Source organism: Trachinotus anak, unplaced genomic scaffold (assembly GCF_046630095.1).
Source record: "Trachinotus anak isolate AG129_WGS33_773 ecotype Australia unplaced genomic scaffold, CSIRO_AGI_Tana_v1 ptg000002l, whole genome shotgun sequence".
NCBI classification, from domain to species: domain Eukaryota; kingdom Metazoa; phylum Chordata; class Actinopteri; order Carangiformes; family Carangidae; genus Trachinotus; species Trachinotus anak.
The window spans coordinates 19,955,001-19,982,182 of record NW_027273853.1 but is presented as its reverse complement, the minus strand read 5'-3'; the positions used below and the strand labels follow the sequence as shown (position 1 = coordinate 19,982,182).

At 42.9% G+C, this 27,182-nt stretch overlaps 1 protein-coding gene across 2 annotated transcripts; it reads left to right on the top strand.

The window, feature by feature from the left end:
• The first annotated feature begins 73 nt into the window (after positions 1–73).
• Positions 74–26,316, top strand: LOC139636519 (zinc finger protein 219-like). 2 transcript variants are annotated; one of them, XM_071504654.1, is made up of 4 exons: positions 74–632; positions 9,455–11,282; positions 16,694–17,629; positions 23,637–26,316. In XM_071504654.1, exons 2-4 carry the CDS (start codon positions 9,662–9,664, stop codon positions 23,864–23,866), a joined length of 2,787 nt encoding a protein of 928 aa, XP_071360755.1. In that variant the 5' UTR covers positions 74–632; positions 9,455–9,661; the 3' UTR covers positions 23,867–26,316. The 2 variants fall into 2 exon arrangements, with proteins under 2 accessions (XP_071360755.1, XP_071360763.1); XM_071504662.1 differs by lacking the exon at positions 74–632 and adding an exon at positions 1,267–1,445.
• Positions 26,317–27,182: the final 866 nt, after the last annotated feature.

Genomic DNA, 27,182 nt, shown 5'->3' with positions numbered 1-27,182 from the left:
GTCGAAATCTGAATCATCTGTATCAAGAGCAAGCGTAAAGATCACGACGCCGTTACATGCCCTCACTCAACTTTTCAAAGAACATAAAATGACTGCCCTTTGCAGGTAATCCCCCCTGCCAAATTTGACATGCATGACAACACATAATACTTTCATATGTGCGAATCTCAGAGGAGGGATTGATGATGCCTGCGTCCTGGAGACGCCGGATGCACATTTTACGCACGGTGCCAGTCTGTTACACTTACACACCAGCGGCCAGATGAGGGAGACATACGGCTTCGGGACATGTCGAAGTATCCCGAGTAATTTTTATAAGATAGATTTCATTACCTCTTTCTTCAACTGGAAATACTACAGAGCAAAGCACACCGCCGCCTTCGTCCGGAGAAGGCGCTTAAAGATTTTTGGTTTAGTTGTTGTTGTTTTTTTTTTTTCTTTCTTTTTTTTTAGGGAGGAAGCGGGAGTTAAAGGGGGGAAATCTGGGTCCGACCGTGTGTGCTGGGCGTTTTATGATAAAGCGTGTGAAGCGTACGGTCCGTCAGTCAGCAGTCAGTCATCCAGTTCAACATCACTCTCCGCTGAACTCCAGCTGTCACCCCGTGTCCTCCGCGTCCCTTCGCGTTAGCCAGGTAAGAGCAAACCACCGCCGCTCTCCAGGATTTACTCCGGCACTTATCTGTGGAAAGTGAGACTTTAAGTTTTCTGACGAGTCGGATTCTGATAGACATGAGCTGACACTGTTTTGTTTCGTGCTTTCTGGTGAAAAAGTAAGTCAAGACGGGGACTGAAAGGGTGGCCAAGGAATTCAGTTTGACATGTCACTGTAAATATAAAAGCCGAGTCTTTGTAAAGAATGTAGAAAACAGCAAGTGTGTGTTTCCTGCCTGTTTATTTGTACATAATGTGGCCGTGAACAGTAGACCGTGAACGTGATCCATAATGCTTTCATTACGACCGTCCATTACGTTTTGTTTTTTTTTTTATTTGATAATGACGTCTGATTGCAATTTAGAGTTATAAATCCCATCATTAAAAAAAATCAGACTGTGGCTACATGACACCAGCCTACAGTGTCTGAACCTACAGTTTGCCTCCCTCACTGAAATCGTTGAGTAGCCTTAAATTAGAGAATGCACAGGTTTTTAAAGTTGCACCTTCACCTGCTGTAACACAGTCTCTGAGAGGCCATGCTTTAGATATTGTAACCTTTTTTTTTTTTTTTTTTTTTTTTCTTCTCTGTCACCTGTACAGAGTGGCACAGCTACTTTCAAAGCCACCCTCACCCTCTGCCTGCCCCCTCCTCTTCCTCCTGTTTCCAAATGCTCTCCTTTGAAGCGATGATGCCCCATCTGTCATATGTGAGCAAAGAGAGACCATGCTCTGCTCTTCTCAATTACTGAATTCTCCTCATGCCAGCTCCGGTGGGACAGGAGGAGGAGCAGGTGGGTGGCAGTCAGTACGATCAATCAACATGAAATATTCAGCTTTGAATATACACATCATTTACTGCTGCTGCTGCCGCCCTTGTTAGAGACACCCCAAAAAGAGTTGGAGCGTTTGTCTGAAGCTTTTTGGAACTGGGACCATGTCTATGCTGCTGTGACACAGTTCCTTGTACAAAAAAAAAAAAAAAAAAAAAAAAATGGGCATGTGTTTGGTCAGGTGAGACCATCTTTTTTAAATGTGGAACTGTGGCCAGGATGGAGACTGGAGGGGGTATTTGAAATGATTCTGATCATAACTGAGAGGAAATTAGAGAGAAGGCGGGTGAGTGGATGAAACTGTATTAAATGTAGCGCCACAGCCATTTTCTCATTATGCTGCAGTAAATTCATACAGCTTACATGACAAAGCTCTGCTTGGCAACTTTCTCCCCTGATAGAAGCACTTGTTTGAACATGAGGCACATGATTTGAATATCTGTAATCCATGCTGAAATCAACAGGCCAGATGAACTTTTTGGCACCCTCTTACCACCACATTGAGTAGGATTTTCTTTCCCCCCAAAATGCCTAAGCTATTTAGACTTAGGCTTAAAATCACTTGGAAAAAAAAAAAAAAAAGAAAAAAAAGAAAAAAGCAAGGCAAAAGTTATTTGTTTTGTCTTTCCCATGCGGACCACAGAAATCCTGGAATTTCGAAATCCTATCACAGGAGAATCTAAACCTTTCCAATCATTCAAACTCTTCAGGAAACTTTTAATCTCCTAAGTGTCTGCCTTGTGATAATAATATCTCTGTGATGTTGCCTCATGAAATTTGCCCGAGTACCATGGCCCTAAGTATTTGAGCTATGAGGCAATACAGTGAAAAGCATAGCCCCCTCATATGAGAACACAACAGTGAATAATTAATAACCTTGCTCCCAATTCCAGGAAAACAATAGCATATTGTAGGAACACTGCACTAATTTAACTAGAGGAGAAAAAAAAAAAAAAACAGTCGACAACTTCGACAAAATGCAGAATGCATCACCATTGTTATAAGGAATGTCTGCATGAGTTTTGGTCTAGTTATTCTCGCCACTGCGGCTTTGCTCACTGTCCATACATCTGCTGTTGTATGTGCCTATACTGTAGTGTTGCATCCTGTATAATAGTGTAGTGTAATGTTGTTTGCCTTTGAGATTAATCAGAACCCATTAAATACCCCTCTCTCACCTGCTGGCAGTATGTGAGGTGGAAGTGCACATGCAGGAAGCTATTTTCCACAGGCCTCCTCTCTTGGCTGTCAGCTCCCATTAAGGGGGAAGGTGTCATATCTGTAACACAGCTGAGTGCAGATGGCAGAGTGGAGGGGATGGCTCACCGATTTAAACAATGATTAATGAACAGAGATGGAAAACAAATTACATTGGACTATTGGAGGCAGGGAATTGTTTTTATGAAAATGTTAATTGTGTCTGCCAGGCTGATACCAGGAGTGGGGGAAGGGTGGAGTGAGGGCAAGACAGTGAGGCAACCAAGGGGCTACTGATAGGACATCTACTACTCCCCTGGCTCAGATTATCGGCGTGTCTCAGCATGCAATGTTTAATACCGTACCTTGGCTTTAAGACCTCTAACGTGCCATAACTTTCAAGGTTTGGCTTTTTATGATGAACCCCATGAAGAATTGTCGCCCACCACTGCACCAATTAGCGTTATCTCTAATAATAAGTGGTTGTAAGTGACGAGAGAAGGCGCCCTGTTCTAGTTGTAATTATTGCAGGCGGGTGCAGCTGCACTACTTAGGGAGATGATGATAATTATTTTTCTTTTTTTTTTTCATTGCGGGTTGATTATTTAAGAGCATCATACACTCATCAGAGTAATCAGGAGAGAGTGATTAGTGAAAATCCACGAGGCTAACAGCTGCCACATTAAACACTTGCCTCTGTTGCCAACACACAGAGGCAGAGCCCTTCCACAGGACAGAGACGAACGAAAGCACTTCACCTTCAACTCCAGGACCACATGTGTTTGTTAGAAAGTCAAGGCTGAGGGCACACAGAGAATTAGAGTAAACAGAGCGCCCCATGAAAAGGCATGTTGTTGTGCACCAAGGTCAATCTTCAATGCTTCAATTCACCAGTACAGGAGCGCGCTGAGGGGGAGTCAAAGTTTGATACGGCATTTTTGAAAGTGTGGGAAATAGAAGTAGTTACTGTGCAGTGACCTTGCCCTCCTCCTGAATTGTCTCCCATTGTATTAAAATGAGTAAACTCCGAATGCTCTGCTGAGTGAGGGCTGTTTGATAAGGCTTGTGATCTAACACCCAATCTGATACACAATCCCCAAAAAAACAAAACCAAAAAAAAAAAAAACAGTCTCAATTAGATATGAGTGCCACGGCCATGTCCGGTGTTCATGCAGCGTCGCTTGCCACTGTGTAAGGCCCGCTAAACTAAGGGCTAATTCTCTTAGCCCAGATGTTGCCTGAGCACAGTCCTGGGATCCCACTGGGTTGATGAGCTCAATCAGTGAAATGATGAAAAGATGATTTTGTCCCTGTAATTACAGTGTGTAAACTACTTAGCTAGGATTGCAAAGGAAGTCATTTTCTAATTACGCTGGTACCCCGTTGTCTAATGGTGGATGTTTTGTTGTTTTAGAGAGCGCGGGAGAGAGAGAGAGAGGGAGATTGAGTGGAGGAATATATATATATATATATATATATATATATATATATGTGTGTGTGTGTGTGTGTGTGCGCGCGTGTGTGTGTCTGTGTGAGAGTGTGTGTGTGTGAGAGAGAGAGAGAGAGAGAGAAAGAGAAGAACTTCACGAGGGGCCTGCGCTCTGCTGCTGCGGCTGAAAAAAGACCATCACAAGGGCAAGATGGCTGCCAAATGAGAGTTCATTGAATTATCAGCCCAGTTAATGTGCCTTGGATTATGCTCTTTGTTTGTCAGTTTTTTCCTGTAGATGCCATAGCTTAATGAGATACTGTAAGTGGCATTACCAGACTCCCGCTGTGATTTTGTGATGACTCGTTTAATGACTTTTGTCTTAGTGCCTCCAAGTGCTTTAGCAACTGAAAGTAGACACATCTAGTTTTTCCCTCCATTTTTGTCATCTCTTTTGACGTCTCGTTTTTGCAAATATTTAGACAAACGGGGTGTAAAAAGAAAAGGATCTTGTCTCTTTAAATGATATAGTTACAAGACTGCATTTGCAATCTGCTTTCCTTGCACCGGAGGAAGTTGTACTTCTTGAGAAAGCAAAACATGTCAGTATGTTGTGGACTGAAGATGCTCCATTCTTTGAGATCTGTGTGAGTTCTGTTGGAGCTGGCTGCCGTCCTGCAGGGCCCAACCATCTGATGCAGCCTACACCATGTGGATAGGCTTCTCTTGTGCAAGGCATCCCCTACGCACCCCACACTGTTAACACACCCCATCGTACGCCAAAGCTTTGTTTGTGTCCAGAAAGAACAGGTGGTCTGTGCAAACAAGATCAACTGTTCACACATTAGTGATTTAAAATACATTCTATATGCACGTGCCTGTGTGTGTGTGTGTGTGTGTGTGAGAGAGAGAGAGAGAGAGAGAGAGAGAGAGAGAGAGAGAGAGAGAGAGAGAGAGAAAGACAGCATGAGAGAGTGGGTGTCTTTGCATGTGCATGATGAGGGAGAGTCGAGGAGACTGTTTATATTTTGTTGCTTTGTGTGTGAGTGCCTTTGAAAGCGTCAGAGGAAGCTCATGAATGCAAAGTTTATATATGTCACACAGACACTCTCACACACACACACACACACACACACACACATACAGGCACACACACACTATAATGAGGTTATGATACTGCATATTTCCTCCAGTACACTCATGTCTACTTTTCTTAGTCATTTCACATCTTTCCCACCTGCATAAACATGATTCGTGAACAGTTTGCCATTTGAAAAACTTGCAGTGAATTAGGAATATTGACATGAAAGAGGGAGGTTTTCCATCCACTCACACAGGTACAAACACAGCCGGTCACCGCTCAGCAAACCTGCGGTTTCCAGTCTGATTTGCAGTTGCTATACCATGTAGCTCTTAGTGTGTTGTCAGAGGAACTTATTTTCCCTCTGTTGCATTCAATGCCACTAATCTGCATTACTGAGTGGGGCAAACAAAATTAATCGAAAGCCCTCTTCCACTGAACATGTGAAATAGCTGACTCCAAAATAACTGCATATTGCCACTGTGCCACATGCACGCCAGATTTATTTTTACAGGGCACAAGCCAGATTTTTGATAGTTGTAGAAGGAGTGGCATAGATTTACTGCATCCACAACAAATGTGTATGTATTCCTTTATGAGTTCTTTAGCTATTACTCACAAGGAGCTAGTTTGTCAGTGCTGTGTGTGCTCTTTCTGTGCTCTGTACTCCCGCAGTAATGAATGGTGCTGGTTGGACTATTCTGTCTCCGTCAGGCTTTTGGGGGGGCCTACAGAGAAGCTCCTATAGGGTTTCATTAATCTGGCTGTCAGAAAGTATATGGGTGCTATCTTTTGTACGGGTCATGGTGGGCAGCTGTGCTACCACTGCCCTCTTCCTTGTACAGGCTCTTCATTCCCTGACAGGGCGGTCCACAGGATGGTTGGCTGGCTGATTTGGTGGGTTTGGGGCGTGGGTGGAGTGAGACACAGGGGGCATAATGCACGGCACGAGGCTTTTACTGTCTGCACATAAGACTGCTCTGTAATAATGAATAAAATGATTGTTATCTGCAGGCTGGGAAGTCAGGGAATTCCAGGAATTTTGAGAGTTGTGATCTCTTGTTATGTGTGATTTTGAAGTGGGCAGAGGCATGTTGCAAAGAATCTGGGACATCGACAGTTATGTATAGCATTGCACTGTATCCTTAGCTAAGGTATATGAGGTATGGTTAAATATATCAGACAGCATGATTAGACATGCATTTCATCAGATTGTTATATCATATTAAATGTATGAATGAATGAAACTTTTATTATTATGTCATGCTGTCAACTATGGCACGCATTTATGGGTAGACAACACAAATTCATATAAGCTAAACCCAGAGTGCTGTGTACACGTTTCCCCACTATATCCAAAAATAAAGAGAAGAAAGAGAGAAATCAGAATAAGGGCTAGTTTAATAATCCATCCTCCCTTCTTTTCAGGCTTTTGAGACAAAGTTAGCGAACTTAAACGCATAAAAACAAAAACAACTATTCCAAGTCTTGATCATCTGAACACCAGAATATTTCTTGTTTTTGTCAAACCATTTCATAGTTAATGGTTTTACCCTCTTAAATCATTATAGTATATATTAGATAAGAAAAACAATAATATGTTTAAGACTGTGTTATCAGTCAGGTTTACCATCAGACATCCATCACTAACGCACTCTATGTTATCACACCACCTACTAGTTTCTTCCGCCTCTACTTTTGATAATCTTAATTTTAGGTTACATTATTACTGTAACTGTTGGCTGCAGGCTGGTGTAGCTGTTTGTGATGCATTGGTTTTCAGCTCAACCATCCACATAAATTATTAATGCTTTTTAACTGCTGTTAAAAAGACACATGAAATATGCAGTTCTGATCTATAAATTTTATTCACGTGTTTCATTCCAGTGTCACCCAACTATGGATTTACAATATTGTCCATCCATCCTGGCTGACAGTATGCTGCAGCTACACAGTGGGAAGATTATACATCCACCCTCCTGTAGATTAAATACTGAAATACAGAATCCTTAGCCTGACTGCAGTGAAAATAAATCCAACAATGTTTGATACTGTCAGATCTAAAATCATCCAGAATGCACAGCTCCCAGGGCTGGTTTAAATGTGTACGTGTCACTTTTTTCTTTTATTGCCTGTGCTAAATCACACCTGCTCCTTGTTCGTCTACGCGCGGCCACACCTAAGAGGCGCTACTGTGACACGATGCTTAATAACAATCGAGCACTCTCTCAATCTGCACCAAAAGAGCCTAATCCACTCTGACAGAGAAAACACCTGATGGCCCTTCGTGCCGCTCCCTATCCCCACCAGTTCCTACATAGCCTACACACACACACGCGCACGCACACACACACACACACACACACACACACACACACACACACACACACACACACACACACACACACACACACACATGTGCGCGAGGGATGAAGGTTCTAAGCCTCCTTGCTATGCTTACTTAATCAGAGGAATACCACTTTAGCAAATATGAAGTGGATCTAGTGTATGCTAATATCATTCTCTCACTTTCTCCCTGTCAGATATGATTAGGTCAGACCTGTATCCTAACATTGATCTCGGCTCAGAGCAGGCAGACACGCAGCTCACACCAGCCATGGCTGCAGGCATGCCAGCTCTTTATCTGTGTGGTTTTGTGAAAAACGTTTTCATTACTGTCTTTAGACTATAAGCAGCAGCAGCAGCATCACCATCATCAGCACCAGCACCAGCAGCAGCAGGTGGCTCAGACTCAGTGTCAGGCATTTTATCTGGAAGGCCTTTAGTTACATTAAATCCGGTGTCTTGATTTTGAATAAAGTTGTGTTTAGTTTGGGTTACTCTCTTATTATTTGCCTCACTCATACTTTCAGCTAGCTAGGTGTGACAGCCAGGTATGTGCGACGCTTAATAAAAAGAAAAGCACACACAATTATACAGTAGTCAAAGTCATATCATAAGATGCTGCAAAGCCATTTGAACTCGAGGCTGATCAATCATTATTGATTGGCTGCAGACTTCAAAATGGATGTCCTGTACACCATTACACATCCAAGGCTACTGTACAGTAATAACATTAATAGAGGCAAATGCAATAATAGTTCAAATGACCGTAATCCTTGAAGGTGGGTGGGAGGTGGAGGGGAGCATCTTATGCCCCCCTCTCTGTGCTGACTGCAGAGGAATACAAGGTTAAGAAATATGAAGTGTATCTACTGTATTCTCATATAATTTGCTCACTTTTTCCCTGTCAGATATGATTAGATCAGGACCATATGGTTAAATTGATTTCTGATCTGCAACTTAAAGCAGACACGCTGCTCACACCAACCCCTGCTGCCAGCCTGCCAGCTCTTGATCTGTGCGGTTTTGTGTACATCATTTTCATGACTGACTGAGGTTGCAGTCCAGGATGATGTAAGCCTGTGTTAATTCAGTGTGGACAGTGCAGGCTTTGTTCTGTGCCCTTTGGTGCTGCACTAGAGCTGTGCAGGGCGCGCTTATGTGACCTCTACCATTGTAGCACGATGTGAATTTGAAGCTTTGTTTTGCTGCTACAGCTGAATCAAAAAAAAAAAAAAAAGGGGAGCTGGGCAGAGGAAAAGTGAAGCATACTTTAGCTTTCCATTTGGATATTCTGCCTTTAACTTTAGTTTGCATTTTTGCATCATTAAGTTGTTTATTTCCCTTAGTACTCCTGTGACATAATTATCCTGGTAAAGGTTTTATTCAAATATGCAATAGATCTGCTGAAAAAGCTTAACTCTTTTACTTTAATCTTTTTTTAAAAAGCGTTTCACAGGTTTGTGAAATGCGAAGGAAGGGCAAGAAGAAGCAGACAGTCTTTGATGTTTGTGCTGCCTTAGTATTTTGTGTCAGTACAAAATGAGATCTTGACAAAGATTTTCACCTTACCCTTTAGTAAAGATGAGATATTTGTTGAGGAAGCCTATGTGGTTTCACCTAATCAGCATTTTCACAGTCTCCAACAATAATCTAAAACCACAGGTATACTTAACACAGGATGAGGAGAGTCAGAACCTACTTTGCTCTATTTCCTGACCTATTTGTGGTGCATAACTGGCATTATACAGCAGTTGCAAAAGTACAGATTTACACTCCTAATTTACACCACATAACTGTACTTTTACATTTTACTTGCCTGTTACTGGGCTTTCCAAGCATGAAATGTATATATTTGAATACTTTCTTTGTTTTGGCAGAATTTGAATTCACTTAATGTTCCTTTTGTTTTCTCTTTAGGTCTGAGCTACAACAAACAGACATTTCATCTGAACAGCATGAATCCACATCCTGTTTCAACTGAATAAGAACAAACAGTCAGCACACAGTTCACTGCTAACCTTCGGACTGTCCCACATAGACACTCCTGACCACCATACTGTAACATCAGCCAGTCCCTGAAAGGACAGCTTCATTACCCCATCCACCCATCCAATTAGAAGCCAGATGGCACTTCTGGCCAATCAAATCATGGATGCAAGGATTCTCAGTAGTATGAATGGGAGAGTAGAGCTTTCCCAATTCCTGAGAGTCACTAATCAAAGCATCGTCTCCCAGGTAAATTCTGCTCAGGATGACAACCGCAAGAACAGGAAGTATCCCTGCCCACTGTGTGGAAAGCGTTTCCGCTTTAACAGCATCCTTTCCCTTCATATGCGCACACACACTGGTGAGAAGCCCTTCAAGTGCCCATACTGTGATCACAGGGCTGCACAGAAGGGCAACCTGAAGATACACCTCCGCACTCACAAGCAAGGCATTCTGGGCAAAGGCCGTGGGAGGATTCGAGAGGAAAACAGGTTGCTTCATGAGCTTGAGGAAAGGGCGATACTGAGAGACAGGCAGATGCGAGCTGGTCACGTTAGCCAACAGCAAACATCTAATTTGCCGCAACTTCAAAATACCCAGCTGTCACAGACCATCCCAACTCAAAACCAGTTCTTAACCAACAACTCCGGTGCAGCAGAGAGTCAACCACATACATCCACATCTCCTAAGGTGACTACCGTCCATGATGAGCCCATCCAGCCCCAACCCACTGGCTTCCGCTGCTCATTCTGTAAGGGAAAGTTCAGGAAGCAGCAGGAACTAGAGCGACACATCAGGATCCTACACAAACCTTACAAGTGCACCTTGTGTGAGTTTGCTGCCTCCCACGAGGAGGAGCTCATTGGCCACGTTGAGACGACACATATAACTGCAGATTCAGGCTCAGGACAGAAGGCTTCTATGGGGCCTGGTGACAAGGGGAAGCCCACTGGTGAATTCCCCTGCGAGGTGTGTGGCCAGACCTTCAGCCAGGCCTGGTTTCTGAAGGGTCACATGCGGAAACATAAGGACTCTTTTGAGCACTGCTGTCAAATCTGTGGCCGTCGTTTCAAAGAACCCTGGTTTCTCAAGAACCACATGAAGGTCCACCTCAATAAGCTTGCTGCTAAGAGTAATCTCCCTGCTGAGCATGACGCCTCTGTTAGTCTGAGTAACCTAACACAAGACCATCAGAGCAACATCTACTCGCAGTACATCTCCCGCATTCACAACAGGTTCCTCATGGCTGAGAGAGCTGACCATCCAGATTATAACCAGATACTCACCACAGCAGGCGTTGACATGAAGGTTAGGGAGATGTTAGGAAGGATGATTTCCTCTGGTCCAGGCCCTCTGACAGATGCAGAGAGCTCGTCATTGTTGGGTTTGAATCATCTCCACCCTCCGCTGAGCTCCACTAGCATGGAATATCTGCAGAAGGTCATGTCTAATAGAGATACACTCAACAGCAGCAGCAGTTACCCAGGCTGGCAGATCATGGCCCCAGGGCTGTCTGTTGAACAGCAAATATTCAGTCCTAAAGACCAGCAGCAGTGCTCCTCCTACCTGCCTGAGAGATGTCTCCCTGTAGATGATGGGAAAATGTGTCTCACTGACCCGGACACCAAGGCCATCAGCAGACCCGGTAGCCCCAGCAGCGTGAGTCATCATGGGCCAACGGAGATCATCACAGAGACAGGGAACTCCCACTCCGGCAGTGCCATGGACCATCGACCTGAATCTTCTTCTCCAGCTACAGGTAATGCAGTCACGGAAAGCTATTTTTTTAGAAGGCTATTTTAAGATCTTGTTAAAGAGGCACTCGATTTTACACATAGTCAAGTCAGTTTTTATTAATATAGCACCAAGTCACAACAGAAGTTATTTCGAGGCACTTAAAGTTCAGTTTACTCAACACTCTCCTAGAAGTACTTCTCAGCCTGTGAAAACAGCTGGATAATGTCTTTTGTGCCCTTGGGAGCAGCTGTACAAAGCTTGAAATCAGGTAATAGACTCTGATGACATCACTAGATATCTCAGCCTCTGCTGCTTCAACTATGACCATTCTTTTCTTTTTCTTACGTTATTGTAGCTCCCCGCCATGTGGTGTGCATCTTCACCCATGTGCTACCATGACCATGGCAAGTCTCTCAACTTTATGGAGGTGACATACTGAACTGCTGGAGTGTGTCTTTAATATTTTGTCCGTATTTTTTCAGGATTATTCTAGTACGAGACTCAAAGACTTCTCGCTAAAATGACAGAAACAAGTAGATGTCAGTAATGCATAAAAGATCAGCCAAGAATACCACAACAAATTAATTAATGTCATAATGTTTTATATATGTTTTTTTTTTTCAAATATAAATATATAATGGCCTATCTAAGTGACAGCTGTGACCCCATCTTTCTTCCCTATTACTGTAGGTGGGTATGAAGGGAAGGGTCAGCAACACCACCACAGACATTACTGTCATCCACGAGGACTTTGTCTTCCTTTTAAAGATAATGGCATCATGTTGAATTGTAGGGATAATTAGTACCCTCTATTTTATATCCGTCACATCCCCACCCCTTGCCTACGGGGGCACAAGATGTTAATGCATGCCATCTGGTGTTTTTAATGATTTGATATATACCACCCAGTGATTTTTATGATTTGATCTACCACCTGGTATTTTTATTGATAGTGTTCTGTTCCACCTGGTGATTTGGATGATTTGGCTCTCTGGGTAAATGCCTTTCTTGTCATGGCATCCTGCTAACATGTTATCATGAGTCTAAATTACTGCTATAACAGTGTTGTTAAGAGAAGAGCCGAAAAATAAATCCAAACTTTAGTTCTGTTTCTTCACAGCTTATGACTATGGTTATTTTCTTCCAGTGTATGAGTACTGTTGTTATGTACATAGAGTCTGATGCACTCTTGTGGGATTCGATCCAGTATCCTCTTAAATGATGGCCGTATAGCAGAGATAAATGGATCAGGTCTAATCTCATTAGATGTTTTGTTTCCATATTGTACACACATACTGGTATCTGCATATTTACATGTAAATGCTTGCAGTTTATGGCCAAATCCCTTTCTGGTTGCTATTAAAGAAACATATTTAAACTCTGTTGTTTGTACTTTCCCTCTTCTCCCCTATCTTCAAGACCATACGGTGTCACTTCCAGAAACATTTATGATAGCTGGCTAGCTGAGGATTTGAGTGTGCACAGTTCTGGGATGGCACATTCTGTATCAGACTCTAATTTCAGTCAATATTAAGCATGGAAACTAATTCATTGTAAAGGTCAGGCGTCATTGCTTTAGTCAATGATGGATCCGGCAGGCTCTCTCTCCCCCTCTCCTCCTCTCCTCTCTGTTCTTAGTCCTGTGTAATGGTAGACTCACTCTGGGGGCTTAGCACCGCATTGTTTAGCTCTGACAATATATCCCAGAGACCTCTGCAGCTGCTCCCTGCGCTCACAATGACAGATTAATTAACACAATCACACGCTGCTGGCCCTGGCTCAACACACAGGTCTGCTGCGGGACAGATAGGTAAATCCTACACATATGGAGAACACGCACCACTTGATGAGGGTTTAATAACAGGGATAAGTTTTTTCGGAGGTGGGGGGTTGTAACTGATCAAGTCTGTCTGTCTCGATGGTTGGATGTGGAGGAAAAGAGAGCGAGAGAGCGAGTGTTTTCTAATTCAGGAGAGCGGAGATGCTGAGGAAGAATTACCACTGCCAGATGTTCAGCTTGAGGAACATTGATTAGTCCAGAATTACTGGCTGCATTATTCATAGTCAGCCTATGGTGGTCATGAAGTTATTGATGTCCTCAATATGGATAGCAAATATAGTACAGTCATGGCTGTCAGAGTGAGAGACGGCTTCTTTGCTTGATACATCCAGATACAGTGCTGGATTTAGATTTTAACTACAAATATCCAGCATCTTAAATTAGAAATCCCCCTTTGATTTCAATAGAGGGCGTGTGTTACGAATTACTTCTCTCAATATCTAATCAGGACAGATTTGAAAATGCACTTTGACTTTAATTATAATCTGAGATTAAGAATAACGACTCCTCTTAAAATGATAAACTAATGAAGGGTGCATGCTTCAGGCCTCTGACCTACATTGGACCAGTAAGATCCCAGCCCTGGATAAAAAAACATGCACAAACATAAAATGCTCTGACAGTTATTAATTAGTCCCATTCAATACTCTTAACCTCAAGGTCAATGAGCAGACACCATGTAATGATGTTGTCCCCACATGTGTTTTGTCCCTCATTCCCTGCTTTTATGCTACTTTTTACTGTAAGCATTAAAGCCAAGAGAGTCTGAAATGATAAGCGTCTGTAAAACTGTGAATGGTAATATGAGCAGTGGTTTACTCAGAAACATAGATAAAGCAGGCTGCTGTACAGAATATCACTTTCATTTGGCTGTTCCAGTTACATCAGCCTATTCTTTGTGATTGCTGACAGTAAAAACATCTTTTAACTAAACGGGTCCTTATCTAACTCGGTCCTGTGTCGGGCTTCACAAATTCAGCTCTTATTCAGAGATCAGAGTCAGTCTGACTGGTTTGTCTAAACTGATTACCTGTTGGCTCTTCCATCTCCCTCTCACTTCTGTCTTTTAATCCTCTTTTTAATTATTATTGCAGATATGAGGCTCAAATTAAGCTCAAAATGCTTGTTTTCCTACCATGCAGATAAAAAGATTTACCCAGGGAGTTCTGAACACCTGCCTTGAAATATTGTTCCACCGTCTCCTGAATGCCATTTGGCTTAATTGACTTGGAAACGTCCCAAATGCGTCATTGACTATGTGGTCTAATTAATATTAATAATATATGCTATTATAAACATCAAAGAACATCTGGTGCCCCTGTTTTTCTCACCAGTCTTGTGTGTGACTCTCGCTCTCACTCTGTTTCATCTTAAACCAAACCAGCCACCATGTATCTCTGTTTTGCATTTCAGGTGCTTGATTGCATATATAGACAGAGCCAACGCTCCACTGTATGTAGAGTTTGATATCTACAACATAACTGCCAAATGCCTATGTAAGCATATAGTATGTGAGCCCTGTGATTGCATTGTCGGTGATGTATGGTTGTAAATCTTAAAGCTTATTTCCATATGAAATGAATCACTTGTCCAAGCCCAGCTGCATGCTTTTTCCATAGACACAGCTCACTTGAGGCTTTTATTTATTTATTTACCTTTTCCCTCCGCCTTGCACATCCAGTAAGGGCGGATAACTCATACGCATCACTTCATTATATGCTCTGTGTTAGGTGCGAGAGGCTGGGGTTTGTAATGATGCAGTAATTGGAGTTTTGCTTGATAAATCTAAGCTCTAAAATTACTCCCCTCACATAATGTGAGCCTCAGCAGTGTAAGTAAATCTTAAACTGATTAAGTTAGCATGAACCAGGCAATCACAAAGATGGCACCCATCCAAAGGAAGAGAAAAAAGGCAGAGTCTTCAGGCTTTGTGCTGTTTTACCGCTCTCATGTAGGCTGGCAAATGGGTTTAGGAAGGTCCACGCTGAAAGATGAGGTCAGATATATGTGTTTTCTGCGTTTGGAGCTGGCCGGTAATGTCATCGTAATTTAAGCCACAGAATAATTGAGATATATAGCGTGTCTGAAAGACTTCCATTAAGCTGTTTGAATTTTTTTGTCTGTTACTGGAGACAAGGGTGTGGCACTGATGAAGTCGCTTTCCCGCTCTTGCACAACTGTGCACGCCGCCATGCACATGTAATGTACGCAGACGTTAAATCAAACATACTGAACACTTGTAGACATGGGGACACACACACACACACATATAGGGTGAGTGCCTTTAGTTCAAGGACATGAATTTGCCATTTCAGCTTTGATTTTTCAATTTCATCAGGTTCAGCTCTATTTAATTAATACGTGGGTGTTGTTTCATGATTTTCTAGGTTTGAAATAGTAAAAACAGCCCTCCCCCTACTACCATTCAGCTCACAATAGTGGGTTTTCTATTAAAGCTGGAAACAAAGTAAAGTAACAACTACAGATCATTAGATTTAGATTTACCTCAGTGAATTACCTCAGGGTCAGATCTTGAGGTGTATGAAATTGATATTTCTCTGGCGGGAATGAATCACTGTTGTAACTCAGATATTAGTCCATTAAAGAAGAACAATAAGGCATCAATATGCATAGAATTAAATTAATGGTGGTGGGTTTATCTCCCTATCCCAGACGCATCCCTAAAAGACACAGTATAATGTATGACCTGACCTTCAAATGCCAGGAGAGTGTTGGGCAATAAACTGCCAATATTTGTGGCTTAATGGCGTCGGATGACTTTTACTGTAATTGGAATGGCAGCGAAACAGCTGGGCTGTTTAAAGACAGTGCAAGGCTGAGGTCTCAGACAATCACTAACTCAAAATGGTCACAGGGAGTGTGTTTAACCCTGGAGGGTGTTTCTGTGATCGCTATAAGGATTAAACTGTAGGTAAACAGAGGGGAAAAGACATTTAAATTACCTTTAATTAAAAGTTATTGTGTGCAGGATCAAATCTTGTATCCAGATGGATATTATTCACTGGCTAAAAGGAGAAAAATTACCCTTTGTCATTTTCCACAATAATACACTTTGTACTTTTTGAATTATGTTCCCATCACACCATTTTTCAAGTATGTAGCAAAAATAAACTCAACTGCAGTTCATGGTGCAGTTAATCAGAACTGCTCACATGTTGGACATTGTTATTTTTGACTGGGAAACCCACTTACTGGTTTTGATGGAATGAGGTTTTTGTCTGCGACATCTGCCTTGTTCTAGTTGCTTTACAATTTCACTGTTTATTATTTCTGGAAGAATCTTGTTTGGTGTTAACATCTTTGGGTGTATTTATTGCACATGGTGGTGGCGTCCATACTGTAAAATGATGGATCACTGGAGCTGAAAGCTGATTACAAGCTTGATTTACTGCAGGGCAGTGCTTAAATCATTCAACTCAGCCTGGTGTGGGATTGCAACATTTTTCATGTTTAGACAACGGTTGTTGGTACATACTTCTCTCAGAACAAAATGCTCAGTATGCCTCATATACACATACTTTCCTAATTTGATTTGGACTGTATTATGTTCTTGCTGTTATTGTCTGTGTTAGGTGAGAAAGTCTACAGGTGTCCACTCTCCAGTGACTACACCACTGCACAGACAGCCTCCCTCGGCTTCCATCTGGAACGCTACCACTTCCCTCACTGGCAGAACAGCAGGGATCTTTCTTCTCCGCTGCAGCCCACCAGCAGCAGCAGCTCCAGCCCCAACCCCAAGCTCAGGCCCAGGTCCAGAGAAGACTGGAGCCCAGCTGCAGGTCACTACTTTGGTCTGGAGAACCACAGTGAAAACCCCATGCTCATCAACAAGCCGTCCGACCTGACTGACAAAGACGCAGGTGTAGATGGCTCTTTATCTACTCAAACCAGGAAGTCCCAGTATGAGCCCTTAGATTTGTCCGTCAGGCCAGAGTCGGTCACGTCTCTCTCAGCAATGTCTCCTGCTGTACTGGTACAGATGTCTGGCGTTTTTAGTAATGGACTCTCCTCCTCCATTACCCGCCCGCTACAAAGTTACTCTAATGTTGCAGCTGAACTCAGTGTGAAACCTGCATATCAGTGTGACCTTTTGGTGCAGGGAACAAAAGAAGAGATGAACACACAGAAAGGAGGCTCCACTTGTCAAGATGGTGAAGGTGAATTTGAGAAATCCGAGCAAGGGAGGGAGGATGAAAATGACGATGCTGCCAAGTGGCAGATGCTGAAAAATAATGTCCTGGAGCCAGAGGAGCTGAGACAGGCCAACGCTGACTTCCAGGGTCTTGGTGAGAAGAAACAAGACAAGCCGGGGCAATGGGGCAGAGCTGTGGCTGAATCTCCCATTTCCTCTCTGGAGAACTTGACTCCAGGACAGGCTGATCCACTCCAGCGCCAGGGCGGCCTGCTCTCCTTCCTTAGATCCCAGGGGAGCCTGAGCAGTGCACCTTCCAGCGCACACAAAGCCAGTGTGAATGGTGAGGGGAATATGGAGAAAGATGTTGCATCAGGTGAGCATCAGCTTATATATCATATATGTACAATGCAGCTGTGACGCTGTAACAGTTGTCAAGATGTAGCCAGTGCTGTCTCCAGATTTGAAAGTATCTATTGCCACCTAGTGGACAAAGACCGGTGCTTCTGTTTTTCCATCTTGTTATCTCCTCAAAGACGCTCTGTAGACCCCATCTGAGTGATAAACCACTGCACAGGGGTATATAACAATATTACAGTTAGTTACTTAATTCTATATATAATTGGCTGACTGGCGTACTGGCTCTACATTTTGTACCAGTGTGTGTCATTGTCAGCAGGAAGAAGGCTGCTTTAGAAACCCCAAGAAAAAGTTTTTGGCAGTATCTCAGCCCTCATCACCTGACAGCAGAAGTGTGAAGAGTGAGTGTGAGTGTGTGAATGAATCATGCCAATTACGAACAACACACTTCCCTTATACTTACAGCACTTTTGTTTTTTGTTTTTTTTAATCTTGCCAGATCTTACGTCTGATCTCAAATAAGGGCTAAAGAAGACACAGGTGTGTGGCACTGATTACCCCTACACTTTAAAGGATGATATAATCTCCTTGTGTGATAGGTTACAAATCGCCCAAGCCAGTGGAGCCCACTGATGGAGAGGCTTAAGCTCTTGTGATGGTGTGATATGCTTGCTGAGTGCAGATTTAATAATGCTGTCTCTCAGGAGAGGGAATCCAACAGCTGGGGTCTTTGATATGCATGTATTATGAGTGCAACATGATACACCTTCCCTCTGATCCCCCTCTTATTCAGAAACTCAATATGTTCATGTGAAAGACAGGAAAGTGCCTGTCAACTCCATTAGGGATTAACATCTGTTCCCTTTCTTTATGATTCTAACAGCAAGATGTACTTTTGTATTTGATTGTACAGATGGTTATTATAATATGCCGAAAAGCACCCCTCCCCTTCAACTTCTGTCCTAGCCGTCACACTGTTCATGTTTCTGTCTTGCTTTTATTGCATATAATGCTGTTTGGATTGAAAAATTAGATAGGATTTAGAAAAGCTGGCAGGTTTGAGTTGCCTTTTTAGCAAACCTCATGTTCTCCACATTTCTTTAAAAATCTCAGAACAATGAGCATCATTAAACTATTCTTTCCCTCATATGTGGGATAATTTGCTGTAACTGTTGCTTGTGTTTTTTTTCACCAATCTGACCAGTGTATTGTTAGCAGCGAGGAGTTATTTCAAGCATCTCTTCCTCTTTTGTTCGCTGCCGATTGATCCACAACATTTTTTTCTCTCTCTCCCCGAGGAAGTAGATGTCAAAGACACAATAAACACCTGTCAGTCAAACTGGACATTGAGACAGGTAACTGACATTGAGAGTCCATTGAGTGTCCTCTAAAACTGCACTAAGCAGGTGGCCCGGCAGCCTGTCCTGTCTGCAGTGTTGACCAGGTGGCTTTGTCATGGGGCTGTCTCCTGTTGCCCCCATCCTCTCCATACTGTATGGCACGTCGAGTGGCATGGTGACATATTGCCGGGCAGTTTGGACATGGAGTGATGTGTTTGTGATGACAGTTCAGGTCGGCTCCAATGTGCCAGCAGTGGTAATTGGCCAGATGGTGACCTCTGGTTGAACCTGTCTGCATGCTCATTAGTCTCACCGAGCCCTCCCTTGTGTCTTAAACAGACAACTCTCATCTCTGCACTTCTCAGAGTAAACCACTAGATGGCAACATTCACCACTCTTACAATTGTAATGCTGTAGGCTTCAGAAACATTTCTTCACCAGGTATTATGGCATGCATTCATATTTCACAGGCACAATTAGGACAATTGTTTCTGAGATTACAGTCATGAAGCACCATGGACGCCTTAAGGTTTTTAGTATTATGTAACTTTGAACTAGTTGACCAGTTAACTAAACTAGCTCTCTCCTCTGTGGCATCAGACCAGGCCTCTCAGACGCATGAGAACAAGTGAATATGAGAAGATCGATAAAGAAAGGATTAAGAATGAAAGAACACGGAGGACATAGAGAAAGAAAAGGCCCTGATTTGAAAGGTTGAAAGGGGTGAGTCATTATCTCATTGTCTGACCTCTGTATACCCTCCGCAGAGAGGGTGACAGAGAGCGAGAGAAAAGGAGAGAGAAAAGGAGCGAGAAAGATCACCATAGATGGAGATAGATGGAGCGACAGCGAGGTGAAAGAAGAGCGGTAGTGCGGCTGTCTCCATGAGCAGATGTCGTTTGAGGGCAGCGAGAGGGCAGCGCGGCCTGCCTTTGTGCATTGCTTCTCCCCATAGAGATAATGAAGGGTGGAGCACTGGGAAGGATGTGCAGTCATCACTCACTGTCTGTGTGCCATCAGAGCTCAGGCCTGTGTCATCCGTCACCATTCAGCTCCTCTGGCCCCCAACGGCCCCGCCACTGTCATCATGGTCATTATGTCAGCCTGTGACACACAACACACTCTCACAGCACACACACACACACACAAACACACACACAAACACACACAGGAATACATGCAAACACATGTATGTCACGCAAATATGCACTTAGTACTATGACAAGGTATCCTTTAAAATTCTTTGATAATAGTGCTGATATGACAATTGAGATTCAGTACGAATACAACATACATAAGCATATCATAAACATAAGCAGGGTTCATTTTCCATCAAACAAAAAAAGCTAAAGCTCTATAAACCATAACCTGTACAATTTTGCATGAATAAAATACTGTCTAAAATTGGCAAAATTATCATTTGACCCAATAGATATCTAACTACAGAATAGTCAAAATAAGGACATTTAATGCCGAGATTTCAGCCTTACTTATTGCAAGAATGCAAACTTATTCTCGCAGAAAAACGTGCTTGTTTGCTGTCTTTCTGACAATAAGGTGAGAAGATTGATTCCACTCCTATACCTGTTAATAATGTGCGAAGTTAGAGTCAGGAGGTGGTTAGTTTAGCCTAGCACAAAGACTGGAAGCAGTAGAGAGACAGCTAGCCTGGCTCTGTCCAAAGCCAATAAAAGCCATCTACCAGCACCTCTGAAGCTCACAGATTAACACCTCTTTTGTCTATTTTGTACAAAAAACGAAGCACAAAAGCACAAAGTTGTGGTTTTACATAGAGTTATGTGCGCCACCATTTTCATGGTGGATGCAGTGACTTTGTTAAAAAGCACCCTGGGGAGGCAAATGGTTTAATGGTCATAAAGCTTTTAAACAAAATCCCAGGACGGAAAACTTTTCGACAGACAAAAGTGAAGGTGAATAGTAGTTTAGAGTTACAACCCAAACTATCAGCCGCAAGAAATCATCACAGTTTAGACAGTAGACAGAGGTCCTGGTTCGTCTTTGACCTAGCATACTTGCTATAGTTGTGTGCACACGCAATTTTCCTGTGCAATGTGGGATTAAATAAGCAAAGTGGTTTAGATTATCTGGATAAACTGTCAGCTCATTTACAGTCTGTTTGATATGGTTGAAGTGACGTTGCCATCTTCCCAAATCTCAGCTGTTACTTTGATGAGTACAGTGTTACCACAACCGATGGAGATGAAAACTGTGAAAATGTTGTTTTTCTTTTACTATTGGCACATCTTCACTCTTTCTTTCATCACCACACACGTAGCCCTCTCATTTCCTGTCCAGCCTCTTTGTGCGTGTGTACATGTATAAGAGTGCATGTGGACATATGTGTGCGTGTGTATTGGTGGGAGTGCGTGCGTCTGGTCTAAAGCTGTGGCTATAGCAGCCCATGAATGGAGGATCATGCGGTGAAGAGATGGATGGCTCCGAGCCCACTGCTGTCTTCTCTAATTGTAAAATATTAGTTACATTAGACTCTTGCCTGTGATTAATGGAACTTATTTGGAGGTTGCCCTCTCTTGGACCTCCCCTCTCCTCTGGTGGGAGGGAATAAAGAACAGCAGACCCAGGAAGACGAGGAGGAGGGAGAGAAAGAAAGGCCATAGAGGTAGAGAGTGGGAGTCAAGCAGGGCGACAAGCGACTGATGTAGACACGAGACCTTTTGGCTTATTATTAACTGACTCCATGAAAGTTTGATAGGCTACAGGCTTGTTCATGTTGTTTGATTGAGGGAAGAAGATCGAGGGAAATCCGCAATGGATTTGTGAAATTTGGGGAAGTGGGATGGCACTTTTACAGTTTTTTACATGAAAGAAAGCAGATTTTTAGTTTCAATGAGGGAGCTTAAGGAATGCACAGAATCAGAGATGTTTATTTTTGGCTGCCCAACCCTATTTCCTGTTTTTCCCCTTCTATTGATTGGGGTTGGAGGACGTTGAGGTGAGACAGGTGGAGTTTAACACAAACTGTACTTGAATTTTGACAGAGCTTTTCTTTTATTATTGTCCCTCCCAGACAGCTCCCCCTCCCTCCCTCAATGTGATACTCTCTCCAACTCTCTCTCTCTCTCTCTCTCTCTCTCTCTCACACACACACACACATACACACACAAACCTCTCTTTGCCATCCTGATGATATTCAGATGTGTCAGGCCTTATCCTCTCTCTGACTAGTGTGTGAGTGTGTGTGTGTGTGTGTGTGTGTGTGTGTGTGTGTGTGTGTGTGTGTGTGTGTGTGTCCTTTACGGCCATCAGGTTATTATACACCAACAGATGGAGCATTACCTTTTATTGCTCACACCTTCTGTGAGTTTTCCCACTTTTTCTCCCCAAAACACCTTTTTTATGTAGATGTGAAAGCGAGTGTTCAGCTCCGTGCAGCTGTCTCAGCTCTGATGAGGAGCATGATAGAGAGGAAGAGGCAAGGGTGGGGTGAAAAGGCTGAGACAGCCCTCAGTTTTTGGGAAGTGATGTCAAATGACATCAGCACATAATGGTTTACTGTAACCATGAATCACAGAAAAACACATTGAAGTGTTAGACAGAGGGGAAAAGAGAAAGTCATTATATGAGGTAACATCTCAAAAATAGCACAGCAGTGAACAAGGACACATGGCTGTCTAGGTAGAAAGGTAAATGAGTCATCCAGCACAGTTTTTGTTTTGATCTTAGCAGCACCTTCAGGCTTTGGTGTCATACTTTCATTCTTATTGAGGTCAGATAAACTTCTGGAAGCTATTAACAACACGCTTTGTTGTTTGTATGCTGTGCCATGTAGGCTCACATTATTTGGCGTGGAGCTATGTAGCGGGCGCTAAAGAGGGGGACAGACAGGAAGTTTTGGCATGCCTTGCCTCCCAGCTGCAGACGTCTGTCATTCCTCAACTCAACACTTGTGTGTGTGTTTGTGAGTGTATGTGTGTGTGTGTGTTTCTGTGTTTGTGTTGTGAGCAGGAAATGTTTTACAATGAATTAGAACTTGCTGCCCTTTTTATAAAAACCTGTCAGCACATGAAGTGTCACTGTGTTTTGGTAAAGTTGTTGTGTTAGAAAGTGCAAATTGTTATTATGAGGCCAAATCAGTGTCACAGTTTAGATTACTTTTTGTATTTTTACATTTTTTTTCTACAAAGCCACAGTTACTTTTGTACATTATAACTAATGAAAAACTCTTTTGAACCTCGCTGAAACTTGTAAACTCTAAATGTATAAGTATAATGTATTTTTTATTTTTTTTTGTCTGTGGCATTTCAGAGGCTCATTTTCAAAATGTAACTTCTCAACTGCCAACATCTGCTCTAAAATCCTGGAAAAACAACCTACCAAGAATAATATTTAACATCCAGAATTATAAACACACATTTTGTCACAGAAACCAATCTCATTCAGCTCATTTTCACAGATCTTCATGAATAGAAACCTGTGCTGTGTGAAACACTCATGTTTTGACTTGAGGCAGAAGTATTGGTTTTCTTTGATTTAAACGTATAAACTGTAAAAAGTTATCTTAAAATCATCCATTCATTGGAAGTTGATTCATATTGATATTAATACACTTGGCACTCACTTGGTGGTCATTTCAGACCCTGATGAGGTTAGATTACTCTGAACTGTATGTGTATTAAGTCTGATTTCTGTTTTTTTTTCCAGCTCGGAAGCCATTCCAGTGCAGATACTGCCCCTACAGTGCTTCCCAGAAGGGTAACCTGAAGACCCACGTCCTCTGCGTCCACCGCAAACCCTTTGACAACAGTCTCTACCCCGACCGTCGCCTCCGACGCTCACACACGCCCCAGAGGCCCTCCAGATTGCCTCCGAGCATCACGGGAGACAACCATGCGCCAGACCAGATTGGCATGACATCACTCTGTGGGACTTGATGTTGTCATGGCAACAGCAGACACAGACAGTTATGATTATTGTTTTAGCTTCACCTCAAAGGGGTTAGGATGATTGAGATTGTTAAAAAAAAAAAAAAAAAAAGTTAACAAACCTTGATGTACATTCCAGTGTTTACTTGAAGAGCCACAGTACGTATTTATCTGTAGCAAAAGAAGCTGCCTATAATAATAAAGTCCATTGTGATGTGAAAGTGTAGTTGGGGTATTTAGTGCCGTTCATTTTGTCAAAAGTGTCCAAACGATTTACTTGTGTTTACATGCATCTATCAGTTCAACACTTGTCTGATAGGGAGAATGTACCATGCCTGCCTAAAGCACTTGTTCTTTCATCCAGTAAATACCCTGTGTTACATTTTTGTAAATATCGCTCGATTTCCCTTCCAGTCCAGAAGTCTTGTCTATCTGTCAGGATATGGTGCCAGATGTTCAGGCTTTAATCGCGGCAGATGTAATGAAGTAGAATGTTGCACATCGGAGCTTCCATTTGTTCTGGATTCCACTCCAGGGAGAAAGCCTCTCTCACATATAATTATTGCCCATTAACTCCTATGCTTCATGCCCTCGTGCTGGAACAATGCTCAATTAAGGGGAACCAAGGAAATGGAAAAACTGCAGAGATTCATTGATAGTACATTCAAATCCCTTTTTTTTCTACTTTTTTTGAAATTGAGCGGAACCACCCATGTGTGTATATACCAGATCTGCCCACTAGTGTAAAATAGGCCCAATCAACACAGCTATTGTATGCTGCCACTGCCATGTATGGTAATTTTAGCATGATCTAAGCTGCCTCAGCCTCTTGTGCCAATAGTCTGCCTGTACACCCAGAGATCACCCTGGGCAGCTGTGTGCCTGTTCAGCCGGGCCCTTGTAGCCACAGCGATGTGACTTTGACTGACAGTCGGCCTGACAACTCCATTCATGCGCCACCTGCTAGCTGTCAATCAGGGCGGCCATCCTGGGGCTATTGACAGAGCTGTCAGCCTGTGTGAGATGTGTCTGTCAAAGCCCACCCACTCTGCCACTCTGTCTCCCTGCCTGGGCAGTCCGACATTCGTTTGCTGTCCTCTTTCATCCCTTGCTTCCCTTCCACCTGTTTCTCTTTCTTCCACTCTCTGTCTGTCTGTCTCCTGCCTGTTTCCCATCAGAGACACTCGGCGGCCCCTTAATCCCCGATCCAATCACAGATTCTTTGGGTACACATTTGTCATCCTCAAACCCTCTGGTTTTTGTAATGAAGTGCTTCACAAACACTTCTGCAGGTGACTCAGGCTTGATATACATGTGGTTTTTATTGCTACTTCTTGTATTTGTGTGCCAGTGTCACCAATCCTTTCTCTCCTCTCATTTTCCTTCAGGTTTCTCTCTCAGCCCTCTTCCTCCTCCTCCTCCTCCTCCTCCTCTGCTCACTCACCCTTCATCTCTTTACCTGACAGGTGACAAGGTCTGGGCCTCCAGCTGACTTGCTAATCGGAGGCCTGTCATACCTGTCGATACTTTTTCAGAGCCATGCCCAAGCCAGATCTGACCATCTTGTGAGTTGACCAAGGGCACAGAGTTTTATGTTGAAAGGAGGGAATGCTCCAAAAGCCCACAGCTTTGTAGAAATTCTGTCACTTGTACCCCTTCAACAGCCCTCTGGATATGAAACATCCCTGAGGCCTCATCCTGTCAAACCTCCTAATTAAGCACAGTTTCCCTTAAAGCAGGGCCCTTTAATTAATGCTGGGGAAGTTTGTTAATTACTCCTAATGGTGATGAATGTTTTAGTTAACGTCTCTCTACCATAGTCAATGTCATACTCAGGCTTTTTTTCTGCTTCGTTGGCGCTCCTCTTTCTAGTGTACAGCCCTGTTGTGTTGTTTTATGATCTCATCAGGTCATCATTTTATCTAAAAGGGCAGTTTCCGTGTTCCCATGTTCTATCATGCTTTTCACAGCCTGATTGGCATCGGAGACAAGTGAAATACAAAGATGCCAAATTCCTGTATTTTATCCAACTAAGCTTTGGCTCACCTTGACCTTTCTGCTGTGAGTGACATCCTGTTTGCCTGCAGTAAATCAATCCTCATTCTCTGACACCTATAAATAAACACTTCTCTGGAGAAAAGGCAGACATGTCATCTCACAGACTGTCAGCGTGGGGTTTATCCAATGACCTCAGGTCGAACAATTGTGTCGTTTTTAATTGATCCTAAGTGAAATGTTAATGTGAAAGCATACATAAGACACATTATGAGTAGCTATAAACATCTTAAAAGTTCACATCGTCTTCTTTTTCTTCTTTTTTTCATTGTTCTTCACGCTCATCCTCCCATCATTCTTACTATTTACAGTTCCTCATATGCAGGCCATGTTTGAGGTCTCTTTCTCTGCTTCATTGAGAGGGGCGGGCCATGTACAGCTAATCAGCCTGAATAAGTAAAGGAAACAGTTTGACAGGCCAGGTAATGAGAAGTAATGAATCACTAATCACAGTCTCTTACAACCCTTGGAGCACAGATGAAAAATTAAAGGTAATTAGCTTGCACAGTTGTGAAAACAATATTTAAGACTGTTGGCATCACATGGCACAGACTTAACAGATTTTCTGTGCCGACAACATACATCAACACTGCGCTGAAGTCCTAATATCAAGCTGTTATTGGAAAAGCTTTCTCGATGTAATTTTAGTGACTGATCTGATCAGGGTATACAACTCTCCCTTTTTTTCTTTTTTTTTTTTCTCTCGCAGGCAATCTTGCCAAGACGCAAGCATGAAAAATGTTCCACTTAGTTTTTTCTCTTAGGATTTTCTCTATTGAGGAAAAGAAGGAACATGCCAGGAACATGCTTCTGAGGTTTAGTTTTGGTGAAAGTAACACTGTGGAACAGTGGAGTGTGAGATAATATTCAGCCTCTACTTTGCACACACACGCGCACACACACATTAAGAGTGTAAGGTAATTCAGAGACATGTGGTCAGAGCTGTGAACCCTCTGCAGCTCTCCCTGGTTCCTGTGCTTGACAGCAGAGTGAGGGATGCTTTGACAGAGCCCGTGTTTGACAAGTCTGCGCGAGACTCAAAGTACAGGATCCAGACATGGGCTGTCAGTCAAAGCCGGCACATCTCCCAGCTGAGACGTGCCAGTTTAGTCACAGTTACAAAGGAACTAATATGCGTTAACTGGAGCAAGGCACACATATGGGCCTGGTAGAGCCCTGTGTCCCGAGGCTGGGATTGAACGGATGCCAAAGAACATAAGCCCAAGATATAAAAAGAATTACAAGGGGACAAATAAAACATGGGGATTAT